Source organism: Ambystoma mexicanum, chromosome 14 (assembly GCF_040938575.1).
Source record: "Ambystoma mexicanum isolate Mex_15411 chromosome 14, UKY_AmexF1_1, whole genome shotgun sequence".
Classification (NCBI taxonomy): Eukaryota; Metazoa; Chordata; class Amphibia; order Caudata; family Ambystomatidae; genus Ambystoma; species Ambystoma mexicanum.
In genome coordinates this window covers 550,449,510-550,466,761 of record NC_090940.1, presented here as the reverse complement: position 1 = coordinate 550,466,761, position 17,252 = coordinate 550,449,510, and the positions used below count along the sequence as shown (strand labels likewise).

Sequence of the window (17,252 nt, the reverse complement as noted above, 5' to 3'; positions counted from 1 at the left end):
AATGCAGCGAAGAGGCAACCTTCCTGCCCATTGTGTAGAGCCTTTTACTTGCTTTGTCTGGAGGAGCCTCTAAGGCGGCTAGGGTTGTGCCTGCTCTTTTCCTTGTTGTAACAATCAGCGAGTCAGGCTTTAGCAACCCCCTAATGTACAGCGGGTCTGATGGTGCAGGTTTGAAAAGTTTCTCTATGCGGGGGTTCACTGCCCACGTCTGATTGGGTGTTTCCAGCGAGGGTTGTACCTTCACTGGACAGACTTTAACAGGGCAATAAACTGAGATACAGCCTTTTTATCCCACAAGATTTTGTCTACGAAATCCTTGTCCTGTGGATCCTCTTGGGTAGATATTTGGAAATGTTCAGCCGCTTTGATAAGTTCCTCGTTCAGAAGAGGCCGATTATAGGCGAGTCTACAACAGGGGGGAGGGGTCTTATCAACTGGGGAGTCAATGTTGTGCTGTACATCTCTGTTTCTGGATCACCCGCCTCGTCCTCATTATCCCCACAAGGGTCTGCGGCTTCTTGGACTTGGAGGTCTTCATGATCAGTGTCCGGGTCATATAGGTCGATGACAGTGGGATCTTGTTCTAGCTCACGGGGCGAGACCTCTCAGCAGGGGGTTGAACAAGGTTCTGAGACCCAGAGGCCGCTGTTGAGTGGGGTGGCGGGGTGAAAATTTGCTTAGTAGCCAAGGTCTTTTTCATTCAATGGTAATTTGCCATGAAGGGCATTCTTCTCATGCCCCCATCTATATCTTCAGCTGACCATTGGGCAGAACTAGGAATGCGAGACTTGAATCTTCTGGAGTAGGTGGAACTACAGTAGAACGTGTAGCCTTTTTCTTTAAAGCTAAACAAAGGGAATCCTGTATCTGAGGTTCCTTTCTCTTGTGAGGGGACCCATTCATCTGTGATTTTTCTCTAGGGGTCTAAGAAGAACGCTTCTTGGACTCCCTTGATTTAACCAGGCCTTCTGGGACATGCTTTTTAACTAAATGGGCTAGTCCAGCCTGTCTGGGTTTATTGATATCAACACAGAACGCCAAATCTCTGCTACAGTCAGATCCGAAGTCTCATCAGCTGACTCATGACCATCGGGAATGTCTTTATCAACGTCTGTTCTGTCTTTCAACAGTCAGGCCTGTGATGTGGCGATCTGGAGTGCCCAGAGGACAGCGATTCAAAAGACCTCTCTCTAGACGTCGTGCGCTGCCGTTTGCTCGGCACGGGCGTCGAGTCTTGGCCGTGGGTTGCGCGTTTGGTGGAGGGGTAGTGAGCGCATCCACCACCGGGTGTCGCCCCTGTAACAAGGACGCAGGCCTGTGTGTTGGGGTCGGCGGCCTGCGCTTGGGAAACAGGAATAACCCAGTCGACTTCGCCATTGGATACCGCACCGTTGGTGCCGTCACTGAAGGTCCCCTCACTTCCGGGGCCTCAAAATGCCTGGCGCGTTGGGCACAGTGTTTAGTTAAGCGGTCCTTCAATGTCTTGGGTTTGAAGAGTCTACACGCTCGACAGGTACCCTCGACGTGGTCCCGAGGGAGACAAAAGGTTACACACAAGGTGTTTGTTGACCCACAGGAACTTTTTATTGCACTTAGCACAATTTAAAAGGGTTACTATCCATAATGGAAAGGCACGGCAGCTAGATGAGTGTAGTGTACGAAAAGGGGTATGTAGACATTCTAAAATGTTCCCCCCCCTCTCTCTCCCCACTGTAAGGGCCGATGCAAGAAGCGGCCTTCCAAGGCCTGAACGAATCTGTCGACGGGAGTCTTCAACGGTCGTTTCTTTTCTTCACCGCTGCCGGATGGTCTTGATAGTCGGTGAATACAAGGATAGTAAGAAAAACTATCAGTAATTGGTAATAAATGGCGATGAGCCGAAAGGGAACTCTGCGAAATAGCGTCAGTCTACGATGGCGGAAAAAAAAAAAACCATCTGAGGGACCTCAACGCGTGAAGGGCCATGGGTACAGTGGACGTCACACTAGGGATAGTATTACTGGCACACCCTATTGATGCCCCTTTTTCGAATTTCAAAAACAAATACTGCACAGCTTCTACTAGATGTCGGCCTATGCACAGCATGTGATCTAAGCAGATTCCACGTGCCTCAGATAGATATACACACACTGGAGTCAGTGCGAGAAAGTAAGTAACTCCACCAATACCGGCTAGGAAAATTTACTTTTATAGGACCAACAGTCTTCAGAGATGGCAACCCTAACTGTATAGGTCCAGCCCCAAGATGGAGGGAGGCTTAAGCTCAATGTTCAATGTGAGCCTAAAAGCACCTGTTTGTGTAAAGCTCAAAGTACTTCTTGGGGAGCAGGAAAAAGTTAGGGGAAGAATTCTGAAGGGGTGAAACTGGTTGCAAGAGTCGGGAGAGGATCTGCTACGATGAACTAAACTGTTCCTGACTTTCGGAAGGCTTTAGGAAGAAACGATTACCCAAGCCAAAGAGAAGGCCAAAATAACTTCAATGCGTAAATGCGTTTATACATGCGTTTAGATGAACAAAGGGCCACCGGTAAGTGACTTCACTACTGAATGCCCTTGGCTCAGTTTTGGGCCAGATTAGGCAGTTCATTTCCACACTCTGTTCAGCTTCCACATGGATAGAGGTCTGGTTTGGGACAGGAGATGCAAGTCTTCATTCGGATGAAGATATTGATGCAGCAGGGCACAGGAAAGAACGCAGTATAGCTGCCTTTAGCTAATGTCCCTGTCGCACAGTAACGCAGGGGCACCAGACTCTCGCAGTATGACGCAGCCTCCTATCTTGCAACCCAAAGGTGACGGGACAACATTCAACATAATGGTGCCATGTTGGATAAGCTGGAATTCCACTAAGTCTTGGGTTGAAACGGTGATGCTCCTGCGTGGCAACCAAGAATTAAGCTGGACAGTCCACTGTATGTCCCAAGAACACATCAGAACAGGCTCACTTACAGGGTTACCAGGAGACAATCGAGAGTAATCGTTCCCAACAATGGCATTCGGATGCCAGCACGCTTAAGGGTTCTCAGGATCGTACTTTGTTCGGGTTGGCTCTTCTAGATACTTGGTTGCTTCTGCAGGTCGGTTCTGACTCGTTGCAGATCTGCTAGGATTTAATGCAGGGCCCCATCTCATATCCACAGTCAGGTGAGTGCTCCCATGATGGGAAAATCTGCTCCATCCATGCACACCAGCAGCGGTCCCATCGGAGACCACTGGGGTTCTCGTACACACTGGCACCCACTAGGGCCATTGGAACCAGACAGTCCCAGCCCACTTCCAGGGTACCTACACACGTGACCTGCATGCCAAAATAAGGAAATCCCAGGCCTAACACTAGGGTGAAAAGCCAAGGGACAAAATGGCCAAAGGAACAGAGAAAAGACCTAGTGGCACGGCCATGTTAGATAATAGCCACAGTCATGAGTCAAATACGGTTCTAAAATGTTACACAAAAACAAGAAAAAGCTACTGCTGACACCACTGTTCCAAGGCACAATGTACAATCATAAAATCCTTAGAGTGGTGGTTAAAAATACAATTAGAAAATCTGAAAACCAAAGTGCAGGCATTCCTCACTGAAGGCCATCTTGGGAGACTGAAACCAATAAGGTGGTATACGTTAGGTTATCCAAATGTACGACACACATTCACCCAAGGACATCTTGGTACTAGGACAAAGACACATTAAGGCCTAAAACAGTTGTCTTTAAGAGAACATCTGTATTCAAGGTGGATCTCAATAGTGGAAATTTAGAGTGTGTAGTCCCCAACCCTGGCTAGGCAGAATTTAAGTACCCCAGCGAACATGCCCTTTAAATAAATTTAAAATGAACAACGAATGTCGTAATATGGACCGGTTTGTCTCATCAATTACATGCAGAAAAAGAAATTATGCATTTAGAAATACTGGGGATTTAGAAATACTGGGGATATGACAGACAACATGGTTTACAAAAATAAAAAAAGGGACCCTACACTTTTATTGCCACTCCACTACCCAAATTACCTCCTCGACTTGTCCATCTTCCCCATCTTTCTCTTTGTCCTCCTCTTCATCCTCATCATAGTCCTCATCTTCATCCTCATCTTCTTCTGAAGAAGTGTCACCAGCTCCATCCACTTGCAACACCAGAGGCTGCTGTTGCTGTTGGGCCTGTTGCTGCTGCTGGGCCTGCAGCTGTTGCGCCTGCTGCTGAGCATGCTGCTGTTGCGCCTGCTGCTGAGCATGCTGCTGTTGCGCCTGCTGCTGAGCATGCTGCTGTTGCGCCTGCTGCTGAGCATGCTGCTGTTGCGCCTGCTGTTGGGCCTGCTGCTGAGCATGCTGCTGTTGGGCCTGCTGCTGAGCATGCTGCTGTTGGGCCTGCTGCTGAGCATGCTGTTGGGCCTGCTGCTGAGCATGCTGTTGGGCCTGCTGCTGAGCATGTTGCTGCTGCTGAGCGGCTACTGTAATCTGCCCCTGAGCTTGCGTTGCAGTTGCCAACGTGGTGGGTATGACTTGAGTCTTGTTTCCTGTAAACAAAATCTGCTGAGGCTGGATGATCACTCCCGTCTGCTGCTGCATTCCTCCGGACATTGGTGCCAAAACCTGGAAACAATACAAACATTGTAAAACAGAAGAGTCACGCTTTTGAGGCCATCAATAAACATTATGACTTTGGTTGGTTTACAAGTCAAGTCTGAGAATATGGCAGATAGTCACAACAGATCAACACAGTTCATCAATAAAACACTTGCGTACCTGCCTGTTTTATTTTAGCTCAAACTAAATAAATATTAAGATAGATGGCAAAAAAACCCTCCTTGATATCAGAGAATACAAATTTGAACATAAAGCATCTTTTCTAAACATGGCGCACAATTCAGGAGAGAATGTATAAAAGCAGATGGAGCACCAGGGTGCTAGGAACCAGCAGTGAATAGCGAATCCAAATTTTTTAGTAAGACTTAAATGTTGGATGCTCCTCAGAGGGTGGCGACATGCATCACAGTAGAGTGCGGTCCTGGAAAAGGCCTGGTTCAATGTTCGGCGAGTTGGCATGGGAGTATTTACATGGTCAAACACTCTTTTTCTCAGACCCATTTGTGAAGACAAAAGCGAGCCTTAAAGAAGAGTTGCTAGGGTCTAAAAGGAGAAGACTGGATGGTTGAGAAGGAAGATCTAGCCACACCTAGGTTGTAGGGCTGCTCTGTATGCTTCAGACTCCCCGGTTAGGACCATTTTTCTGAAGTCCAACTAAGGGCTTAGTAAAACATTCAACTGAGACAGTATAAGACTCCACTCTTATTATAAGGCTGTACCACCTGGGGTCATAGTCACTTAGACAGAGCAGCCAGGCTTATCTTGGAGGGAGAGAGGGCTGTAGAATCAGTACAATGAAATTGTAATACAAATGGTCCAAAACACTGAAACACTAGGTATTGTAAAAATAAATGGAAAATAAATAGTTTATTTAAATACAAGTAGGCCCAGATAAATCTTGAGGGAAATAAGTACCATCACATTACATATAACCACAATTATAAAAACACAACACTATGGTTTAAAGTTAACAGACCAAAGCATAGACGTTAGAGAACTAAATGTTGTCTAGATAAATCAATGCTTTTCATACACATTCAGTATAGGTCACACCTAATTTTGGGGAGTAAAAACCAATGCTTACTTTTGGATTACCTCAAGTAATACAATTGTAGTAGACCCTAACAGTTGTACCGTGGCGCTGAGCAAAACATCACTTTGTAAACCAACTGGACAATATACTTTGTGTGAACAGTGAAACACTGATTCTAGGCACAGTATGAACCTATAACTCTGATTCAGGATAATAGTTATTCTAGGGGAGTTGGACCTTGGGGTGTAATATTCAATTACAGTTGATTTTCATTTTACAGACTAAGGGAAGCAATAACCACCTTATTTTAGGATAGGATTATCCTCAAGGCAAGTAAAACCTATACACTTTTCAGGAGCCATCAGCAACTTAAAGACAGGTATAAACCCAAGACTGTTTTTGTGTCAGTCTACAACAGGCTAAGGAAAGCAAAACCCAGTGTTAAACTTTATGAACGACTCAAAATTATTCTAGTTAGGTAAAACCCAAGACAGACTTATTCTGGAAAGGCTAATAGCGGGTCACGGGAAGCAAGGCCCAGTGGGGATACTCGTACATTTATCCTAACAAGAATAGTGAAGTGATACCAACAGCATTATTTTTGGGATGCAGCACAACCAAATCACAGGTGAGTGATCCAACCTTAAATCTACTTTTTGTTAGAATGGTAAAAAGTTTAAGGAAAGAAATATGTTACATTTACTTTTCAGAATGGCAGAACATTCCTAAGGTAAGTAATAACTGTGTAGTCACTAGGGTCTAGTGTCCAAAAGCCAGGACAGGGTCTTAAGTAACAAAAGTAAGGGTTTCTAAGCAAGACTGTTAGAAGAAGTATGTACTTTACTTTTAGAATTAGTGGAGGGTCCAGGGGCTCCACAGAAGACAGCCTAGGAGGATTTCAGCAGTGGTCTGGGTGCACTAGCCGAGAGGATGCCCAATCACAGAAAACACCCCAAAACTACACAGGAATTGCAAGAGACTTAAGGTAAGTAAATACACAAGCCAGCACCGAAGATTTTGTAGCAGGACTACTTCAGGATCTGCAACCAAAAACCCGGTAGTTGAATTCCTTAATCAAGAAGACAGAAGACTCTTGTGGCAAGGATCACAGGGAAGGCTCTATGCAAGGTTTTCCTTGCGGCTGTGAATTGGAGCCTTTTCCAGGAGCACAGAAGACAGAATATTGCTGCTCGGTGAGGGGACTTATTGGACTGGAATCGTGCCTCTGGAGGTCCAGTAGGATGACCAGGAATTTTCAACAAGATTCATGAGACCGTGCACCACACAACGGCTCAAGGTCCCAGGGTATTACAGCCCCACAAGGTCGCAGCATGGTGTGGGATGGCTCAAAATGCAGGTCCTCGAATCTAGTGGGTCTCACCAGGCACTGGTCGTCATTTTCTGAGTCCCCAGGTCGATTGAAATGAAGGGCTACAGCAGGCTCGTTGCACAGCAGGCTCTCTGGTTGCAGGAAATCATTTCAGCCGCAAGATCTTAGTCTTCCTATTCAGTTTTAGTTCAAGTGGTAGACTACCCCCTTCATCTTCCAGGATCAGACAACTTCTGCAGAACCCAGCCAATCAAACAGCATTGCAACATTCAAACTGAGGAGTTGGCAATCCTTCCAGCACAGCCAGCCTCAAGTTTGAACTGGAATCTTGCACCGAGACTGGGAGAAAAAGGCTGTGGAGTTGGACTCCTCACTCGATTCCTGCCTTCAGACACTCTCGGTGGGGAGTGGGTGGGGAGATACTCCCGAAGTAAGGGTTGCACCGAATTAATAAAAAGGTCACTGAATTAATACAAAGGTTCACTGCCACCAGCCATTTAAGTTTGTCCTTATAACATAAATGTTATGTTTAAAATTAGAAAGGGGATACCCAGTATCTCCCCAGCACTCCACATAAGGTGGAAGGGGGGGACGAGGGGGGTGCTGGTTTCAACTATTAAAATGTAAAAGGAATCCACAGATCGCTTCTACCGTTGGGAACAGTAGTTCTCACAAGGTTAGCCAGAGAAAGTTAAAGGGGAGCCCTAGAGCAACCCAGCAACAGGCACTTGTTGCCAAAACGTTGTCAAAGGAGATAACTTTTAAAAGACACTATGGAGAGTTAAAAATGACAACCATAAAAAAAAAAAAAAAAAAAAAAAAAAAAAAAAAGTGTAACGATTCTGCAAGTGTGGGAAAAAGGTTCCCACTCAGAGGTACAAGGAAAAATAATACAACAGTAAAAGCAAAGTTCTGGGGTTAACACAGGTCAGGAAGATCGATAATCTTACCCAACAGAGTTTGGTAAAGAGGTACAGGATTGGGACTGAATAATCAGCTCTGCCCACAAGTCCAGAGAAGGGACCGCCAGTGTGGTTTCCTCCCATCGTACTGAGAGGAGTCTTGAGTGTCCAGTGAGCAGGGGTACTTTATGGCGGTTAGGAACCTGTTCCACAGGCTATACCGGGGTGTAACGGCCTGGCAGCCCAAGTAAAAGGCCCTAGTGAAGCAAGGGCTTTTTAACAAGGGCACTGGCATTTTACTGACCTCCCCTGCACACGGTATAGCCAGCGGAACGGGGTACTAACACCATTAGCACCCCGGGTTGCCAAGCCGGTAACCTGGGGTGCTGATATGGGTGTCTTATCTATGAATAAACAAGACACTGTCGAAATGGCCGCCACAGAGCTGGAAGACAGGGCTGCAAGTGGAGCCCCTCTTCCATGTCCATGGTTGGTAGGAAGGAAGTCAGCAGAAGCAGCAAGCTTCCACCACCACCGTCTGGTAAGTGGGGGACAGGACAGAGAAAATGATGTTAAGGGAAAGGGGGCGGGGGGGTGGCAGGGGAAGCAAACATCAAGTTGGTCATCAAGCAGGGTTGGATCGTGGGATTCAGTATGCGATCCGAGCAACCTAATTGGTTGCAACCCCCCACCCCAAGTGCTAATTGAATCTAGAATCCGCCAGCAAAGCAGGTGAAGGGACCAACTTTCACGGGCCAGTTTCTCTCCCAGATGAGTCTTACGGACTCTCCAAGGTATGATGAAAATAGCCATCTGCTTATTCAGAGCTTGGCATCTGGATACACACTTATGCTCAAGACGGCTTATGGGTTTTTTGGACAAAGCCATGTCAGAGGATCTTTTTGGGAGTTTTTCATATTGTTTTGGCCAGAGTAAACATCCAGGATAAACAAGGATTTGCATTATGATCCAAAGGTGGGATTACATTTTTTTAATGCAAGATCTGGTTAGGGGTCTACCTACTCCGGGTGGTTGCATGCATACATAGAAGCCCAAAGTACAGTTTTGAACAGAAAAAAAATAAAGAACCATCAGACCAAGTCTATCTATGAAAGTGAGGTCATCAAGAAAATGGCAGAGTCGGTACAATACCAGTGCCTGAATGAGTACTGCTATGTATAGACTGGTTCACTCACACAAGAGTATTTTCATGACTTCCTCCAAAAGCAGGCTGGAAATTAAGTGGTGGTCTAGTGACTCTAAATCAAGGGCTTTATTAAGAGCCAATACTCGACACACACCACCATGGATGGCGGGCTAAACCTTGGGTTGGGGGAAGATCACCTCAAGCGGAGCACCCAGAGAGTTTCAGGTAGAACAGTGTAGTTATTTGATGTGCTGGGGTACATGAGGCATATGTTTGTTTATTCATTTTTAATGCGCACCAGACCCAGGGGTACCAGGGCACAGCAGATTACGACAGATGCAAAGCTTAAATGATCTATTACAAAACATAGGCAAGGATACAACATATGTACAAATTAAACAATATTACAGGATATAGGCAAGAGTAAAGCAAATGATCAGATTATACACAGACAAATCTATATTACAGCAGACTTTAGGTTAAGGATATTTGATTGACTATACATCAATACCACCGAGGAGTAGCCAGGCCTACAGTTCGGTAGATGTGAGCCAGTTGATGTAGTTGCCTCTAAAATTCAGGTATGGTTGATCTTCCCTGAGTGGTTGTGGCAGAGAGTTCCAGAGTTTGGCAGCTTTCACAGGAAAGCTATTGCCACCTACTTTAGGGAGTCTGAATCTGGGAATGGTGAGGCAGTTCCTGTTACTAAGTCTCAAAAGGTATGATGGATGTTCTCCTGTGGAATCTATCCATGAGATAGCTGGGGGCAGCATTAAGTGCTTTATGGGTGAGGGAATCAGTTTTTAGGAGAATTTTGTTTTGGGTCGAGAGACAGTTATTTTGGCACCTAGTCACTGAGATGTGTGATCTTCTGGTCATACCCAGTGCAGCTCTTAGGGCGTTATTTTGGAGGATGTGTATCCTCTGAATGATTGATTTATTAGCGCCAATGTAAAGGGTGTTGAAATAATCTAGCCTAGAAAGTATCAAGGCTCTGGCTAAGATCATGCAATGGTCATTCGACAAAAAGGGTTTGCCTGTCCTAATGAGCTTACAGGTGTAACGGTGGCCGAGGCCATTGACTTCAACTAGAGTGGATAGAGTCAAGATAGAAGCCAAGGGTCTTTACCTCCTTGGCCACCTTGATGAGGTTCCCATCAATAGTGAAAGAGGAGTACTCCTGGCCTAATTTCTTTAGTTTGGAGCTGGTGCTCAAGATAAGGAGCTCGGTCTCATCATTCAGGCATAGACCGTGGGTAGCCATCCATGCCTGGATGATGATACACTATTCACCAATGCCAAATCCTTGTCGTAATCCCCGGAAAGTGGGAGGAGAATCTGAGTATCATCTGTATAGTTAGTGTAGGTGATACCTAGAAGGTCCAAATCATCAAACAAGGGCTTGGTGAATATATTGTATAATGTAGGGGAGACACGAGCCCTGGGGACACAGCACCTGATGGGAATAGGGTCCGCCGCTGCTGACGGGGAGAAGACCCTCATGGTTCTGTCGCCCAGGAATGATTCTATCCATTTGATGGCCTCTGGAAAAAAGTGGGCTGCCGAGTCAAGGTGTCCACATAGAACCTTATGGTCCACAAGGTCAAATGCAGCTGAGGTCTAGTAATAGGAGAGCCGCTTTGCCTTTGTCTCTTAGCTCATCAATCTGCGATTTCAAGTCAAGGAGGGCGGTTTCTGTTCCATGCAGGGGGCAGAATCCGGATTGTCTTGCTCCCAGGAGATTGTGCAGTTCTGAGTGTATGCAATCTTATCCAGTATTTTGGGCAAGAAGGGCACCGTTGTGATGGGACGGTAGTTAGTGGGAATTAAAGGGTCTAATGTTTACTTCTTTAGCAATGGGAGCACCCAAGATTGTTTTAAGTTGGTGGGAACGATGCCAGAGGAGAAGAAGGCATTGACAAGTTTGGAAGTAAAGGAGCAAGATCTCTTGCAGCGTTTTATGATCTGTGCTGGGCAAAGGTCACCCTGGCAATTGGAAGGCTTCAGTGACACAACTTTTTCTACCTCAAGTGAAGTAGTTTTAGTAAAGTAGAATCTAGCCAGGTCAGGTGGTGTCTCAATGGAGCAGGGGGCTGAGTTTTTCAGCTCTGGTAATAAGTTGAGAAGCTTTTTTTTGGGGTTATTTTGTTCTGTAGCGTGGTTGCTTTATTGGACAGTGCCTGTTGGATTACTGAGCACCAAATTTTGTTTTTGGTGCAGATATCAGGTGTGGGAATAGGAGACTAATTCCTTTAGAACGGTGAACAATTCCTTCATGCTGGAATTGGCATTAGATATACGTTTGTTGTAAGCATTGTGTTTAGCCAGGCAGATTCCCTTTTTCTATTGGGTTAATATTTTGGTTAGTTTGGACTTGTCTTCTGATGGGAGTAGTTTCCAGGTGGTTTCGCTGTTCCTCTTTAATAATCGTAGGTCCCTTAATTGGGGAGAAACGCCTTCTTTAAGAGAAGTTTGGGCTTACTAGGTCCAAGTTTGAGTGGAGCAATTTTGTCAAGTTTAGTGATCATAACTTTATTATACTCGTTGACCAGTGTACTTGGATCCAAGTAGTCTGCCAGTGAGTTAAGGGTTGACAGAATGGCTGGGATCACATTGTCCACTGTAATATTCTTTTAGTTCCTTGTTAAATAAGGTGGGGCGATTGGAGTGACCAACGGGAGTGGTCTAATGGTGGACAGTGTGAATGACGAGAGGAAGTGGTCTGTCCACAGTTGTGGGAAGACAGAAGTGATGTTGGCCGTACAATTGTAGTCAGCCACCCAATCCAGAGGTCGCCCTTTGTTGTAGGTAGGTTTGTTAATTTTTTGGGAAAGTCCAAGTTCGGGCAGAATATTGGCTATGTTCAAGGTGTGTTTATCTAGCGGGTCATTAAACCCTAGATTGAGGTCGCCAAGTAGTAGTAGTTGAGTGGTCGTTAACTCTTCCTCAAATATTCCCAAAGGGCCAGGTCTATAGATTAGGTGGATGGTGAGGGACTGAGAATTGATAAGAGGGAGTTGAACGGTGAGGGGTTCGCAAGATTGCATAATTTGTGAGGGAGCAGGTCTCAGAGCGAGGCTTGTTTTAGATATAATGGCAATTCCTCCACCTCGTGTTTTATCTGTCCTGTCTGGATGTTGTGTAGGTGTCTGGGACAGCGAGCGATAACAGTGGTCCTGCCGCATCATGTAGCCAGGATTCCAAAATGGCCAGGAACTCTTATCTGCCAGGATAAGGTCAGCAATGTCCGTTGCATGGGCAACCAAGGACCTAGCATTTATAAGGGCTCCTTTAATTAGGTGAGCCTCAGTAGTGGCTGAAGCAAGGATTGGCGTAGTTTGTGCACAGTATGCTGTTTCATGGTGTCATGCCAGATAGTGTGGCTAGCGTGGTTGTGGTTTGCCATATTGCCATTAATGCCCCTTTTCACAGGTGAAAAGGTTTATGTGGCCAACCAACGGTTGTATGCATCAATCAGCAGTCAAAGGTTTTGGAAGAGTAGCGTTGAGACAATCTTTGAATCAAGGTCCAGCGCAGTGTGAACATTCTTGTAGCTTCACAGGCTATATTAAGAGTTAGTAAAACTTAAGATGAAGATTACGTCTAAGTGATTATAATCAAGAGCATCTTTTCAGAAGGCAACAGAGAAAAGGAGCCTATTCTATTAGTTCATTTGAAAGGTCAGGGAGCAAGAACTGTATGGTTTCCTTATATTCAGGGTTTTTCTGTCCCTACAGAGCACAGAGTAAACACCCATATAAATAAGGGGGTGGTGGGCTGCCCGAGTAGTCTGCAAACAAATACTGGTAATTAATGTCCCTTTCATGCAACTCCTTCAGTTTGGGCTCTTTCGTTGCTCTCACACGTATGTAGTAATGCAGCATGCCATTAATCTTTGCCAGCTGTTAGGGAGAATATCATTTTTTATGCTTCATCCCCTCTCCTAGTGAGACCCCAGTACTTTCTTCTGGACTTTTTGAAGTTTTTATTTAATCCTGAATGAGTGAAGCCTTTTTCCACTCATTCATTTGTTTGGGCTCTGTCTTTTGGAACTCTGTTTCTGTGTTTTACCTGTCCTTTGGAGTCTACTTACCTGCATCTCTTTATGACATCTGTACAATTGCAGCACGCAGCAGTGCTGCTGGGAACCCTTGGGTTCTCCTTTGAGATTCCTTTCTATATCCGAGTAACTACAGTTCTTAAGGATAGTGAGATAAGTATCTCTCCTAAACCTTTATATTCTGAGAGATGGCACACCCCACCTTATGTGGAGTGTCAAGGGGATACCTATGTTCCCCTTCTCTCTGCTCCTGTGACTTTTTAGTCACAAAGACAACCTTCTAGCTATGGCTGGTGGCAGTCTACCAACTATGTGATTTTTCTACCGCAGGCTATATCTATAGCCCCGGTTATACACAGTAGGGGTGCCCCAAAGTACTAACTTGATGGCTTTTTTTTCCGCCATTTCCAGCATGGTTGTTCTTGGTTAGCCCTCCTTCTACCATTCTGGGATGGGGGCGGTGTGTGTTTTGCCTTTGGCAGGAACCCTTGGGCGTCCCTGCCTAAGCTACAGCGAGTGCCTGATGGAACCAGCTCCCAAATGGTGGTCTGCTGTCGGGACTGTAAACCCCTTTCTGTAAACTGCCTAGAGAGATTGCAGCGAAGTGAGTGTTGAAACTGAATAAAAGGTGAGGTCCGGAGGTGGAAGGCAAGTTGAACACTGGAAGCTGAAGTAACCGAAGATGAAGACCAGAGATGCCTGCAGACCCTTTGCAACACTGAAGCAGCCTCTGCTGTCCTGACCTCATTTTCTATGCGACAGAGAACCTCTGAAGAGGACTCCTCCTTCCCTTTGAATGGTGGGAATAACAGTGCCAAGACAAACTTTAATCAGAGCCATCTTCCGAGGTCCTGTGACTTTCCAGAGCAGCGGAACCCCAATACCAGGAGACCTTCAACCCAACTGAAGTGCATCATCATTGAAAGGCTGAATCTGTCCAAGTCTTTGCTGAGCTCCAGGTAAACCTCTGGACACACAATCCAATCCGGCCAAGTCCCCTCAGCAGAGTGCCAGGACTTCAGGAAACCAAGAAGATTGACCAGGCGAATCGAGTCCTTTTTAGCTGCTGCAGAAAAGGCACCAAAACGCAAGAGCTGGTGAAATCTATGCCAGAGGTCCTCCCTCAAGCCTGCTGCTGAGAGATCCTGTCCATTGTCCTGCCATTCGTCATCAGAGCAAGTAATCTGGAGGTCGGGTCCAGTGCTGCCACAGGGCAGAATCCAGCCAAACATTTCTTTAAACCAGAAGGTACTGTGGGGAAAAGGCATTGCTTACCTTAATCCAAAAAGTCGCTCCAGAGCGTTGAAGTGCACAATGATGTCCAGGGCAACCCCCTCTGACCCGAGCCGGTTGTGTCCTTTTAGCGAGTCCTTTAACCGGGTCTCCAACATTTGTATCCTCTTGCATCCTACAAAACCACCACAGGAGTTTCCTTTGTTCTGCTGCTCATCAAGCCCCCTCGGAACTGCCTTTAGCTAGGGTTGCGATTTGGTCCTTAAAAACCTTTCTGTATGAAGAAATTGCCTCTACAACCTCAAGCCCTGCTAATGTTACACTAACCAACTACTTTCTTCCTAAAAGTCATTATCTTGAGGGGTTTTACAGAGTAAATCTACTAAACCGTATTTCTCCTAGGTTTCGCAAGTGCACGTTGGTACCGATAATAAGGTAAAACTGTAACAAATGTAAGTGCAAGCAACTACAAACTAAGCAGTGGCCTTTGAAAAGTATTCTCAAGTGTTTTGGTTTAATGTGCCAAGTATTTAAAAGTGAATCTTTTGTAAATATAATAAATTTATATTTTATATAAATGTGCATTACTAACTAGGTTCAGTGTACTTACCTACAGCTCACATCTTCCTCTCATGATTAGCCTGACTGCCAATTTACAAAACGTTCCATGAATAGTATAGACTAATACTAAGAATTGGGATCGTTTTGCAAAGTCTACTTAACAACGGACTTTGGGAAAACTCCCCTAACACCCGCTATAGCAGAATTATTTGAGGCAGTTAAATACCAGAGACTCAACTCAAGAGCTCCCCAAGGGCTTGATAGGTGCAAAGAAAAAAAAATCAACAGCTTAGGATGTGGTAATTGTCAAGGTCATACAGACCTTGGATAGGATTGCTCTCACATTTGGAAAAAGCATTAAAAAAACGAATAGGAGTAGTTGAGTAATTACTCAGCAACTAATTCACCAATAAAATGTATCGCCCACGTGAATAGCTTCTCTATCCCTCAAGACAGCTGGGAAAATTCATAAAGATTTGGATAGCAAAAATTAACATGGAAAAACTACTTTCAACAACCACCGTGAGAATTAAATCCTGGTCCAGCATGGGTTCTTGTCAGACCACTTCCAGTCCGTTCACTATTTCCCTTTTATCAGTCACCTCAGTCTACTGGTAGGCAGAGTGCCAGGGCTCTAAACATGGTGACCACATTTCCCTTAAGGTCTACAATCATCTGGCTTTTGATTCTTCATCCATTCAAAAGACAGCCCAGACAGTGCGTGAAGGTCCTTCCAACATTGGTCCAAGATCAGCAAGATCAGCACGACAGCCTCTTTAGTCCAATCATTGGGCCACCGGAAGCTCCATGTATATATAGCCACTGGTTGCAATGATGGGTTGAACTAAACGCATGAAAGATTGATCTCTTAGTGGTGGGTGAAAGTGTCAGGGCTGGTCTTTGCTATGGATAGAGGTGAAAAGAAGAGTGGGTATTGCTCCAAGTCACAGAAAGAGGACAATGCATCACATACCGTAAAAGTATTGAGCGAGTACAGAAAAGAGCGATAAAGGATGTCTATGTTCCTTTCATCCTACCGGGGAGGAAGGGTGGGCGCATGTGAATCTAAGCAGATACAACCATCAGAAATGCTTTTACGGTAAGGAATGCATTGTCTTCTGTTGTTAATCTGCTTAGAATCACATGCTGTGCATAGACTAGCGAGCAGTACCCGGAGCTGGAGGTGGTTTGTGAGAAGGAACAGTAGAAAAAAAATAAAATGATGTCTTAATACTGCTTGTCCCACCTGGGAATCAGATCTAGAGTGGGCATCTAGACAGTAGTGTTTTGTAAAGGTATGTACAGAACTCCAGGCTGCCGCTTTGCAAATGGACTCAAGAGTACATTTACAATGAATGCTATGGAAGCCCCAGTACCACAAGTAGAATGTGCTCTCGGCTTGAAGGGGCTCTTTTAGCAAGAGTGTAACAGAGTGATGCATTGGACAATCCATCGAGATATAGTGGATTTTGAAACTGCATCTCCTTCTCTTCCTGCTGCCACCGAGACAAAGAATTGACATCTAGTGTATGCAGGCTCCTTTCTCCTAAATTTGAAGGGTTATGAAAGAACGTTGGTAGTTCTATTGACTGGTTGACATGGAATTTAGAAATAAATGTTGGTGCAAACCTAGGCTGTGTGCGTAGAACCACCTTATCCTTGTGAACTGTTACAAAGGGGTCTAGTATAGACAGCGCTTGTAGTTCACACTCTCCTAATGGAGGTGATAGCTATTAAGAAAGCAGTTTTAAGAGAGGTTTTTAGGGGATGCTTTGTGCATGGGTTCAAAGGGTGAGCCCATAAGCCTGTTAAGTACCACGTTTAGGTCCCATCCTGGAGCTGGATTGGCTATAGGAGGGTGTATCCTCTTTACTCCCTCCATGAAGGCTTTAATAGCTGGGACTTTCCACCATGACACCGAGTTGAGAAGTGGTGTTTGCGGAAAGTGCAGCTAGATGAACTTTAATAGAATTAAAGACCAATCCTGAGTCTAATAAGTGAGTCAGGTAAAGAACAATCTGTGTGGGAGAGCATTCAACGGGGTTGATGCTCTTATTTCTACACCAGATAACAAATCTCTTCCACTTGCTAGAATAGCAGTAACGAGTGTTAGGTTTTCTAGCCTCCCTGAGAATGTCCATGCATCTTTGAGGGAGCTGTAAATGTCCAAATTCTATGAACTCAGGAGCCAGGCTGCTAAGTTCAAGGTCTGTGGGCATGGGTGTATCGTCTTGCCCCCGTCCTGTGACAGCATTTTGTATGGACAGGGCAGTTTCACCGGTGGTGATAGAGACATCTCCATTAGGTGAGCGAACCATGGCTGTCGGGCGCACATAGGGGCCACTCGTATCATGGTGACTGGTTCCTGGTGCATCTTGTGCACTATTTAGTTGAGAAGTGGAGTCAG

General features: G+C 45.4%; 1 protein-coding gene across 3 annotated transcripts in view; it reads right to left on the bottom strand.

Moving 5' to 3' along the window:
- The window catches only part of GTF2A1 (general transcription factor IIA subunit 1), a 132,032-nt gene that overhangs the window by 49,334 nt on the left and 65,446 nt on the right, over positions 1-17,252 (bottom strand). For all 3 annotated transcript variants that reach the window (XM_069637856.1, XM_069637857.1, XM_069637858.1), the window contains 2 exons: positions 4,409-4,585; positions 4,007-4,348 (listed from right to left, as the gene is read on the bottom strand). In XM_069637856.1, coding sequence (XP_069493957.1) covers positions 4,007-4,348; positions 4,409-4,585 — 519 coding nt within the window. The remainder of the gene's footprint in view (positions 1-4,006; positions 4,349-4,408; positions 4,586-17,252) is intronic.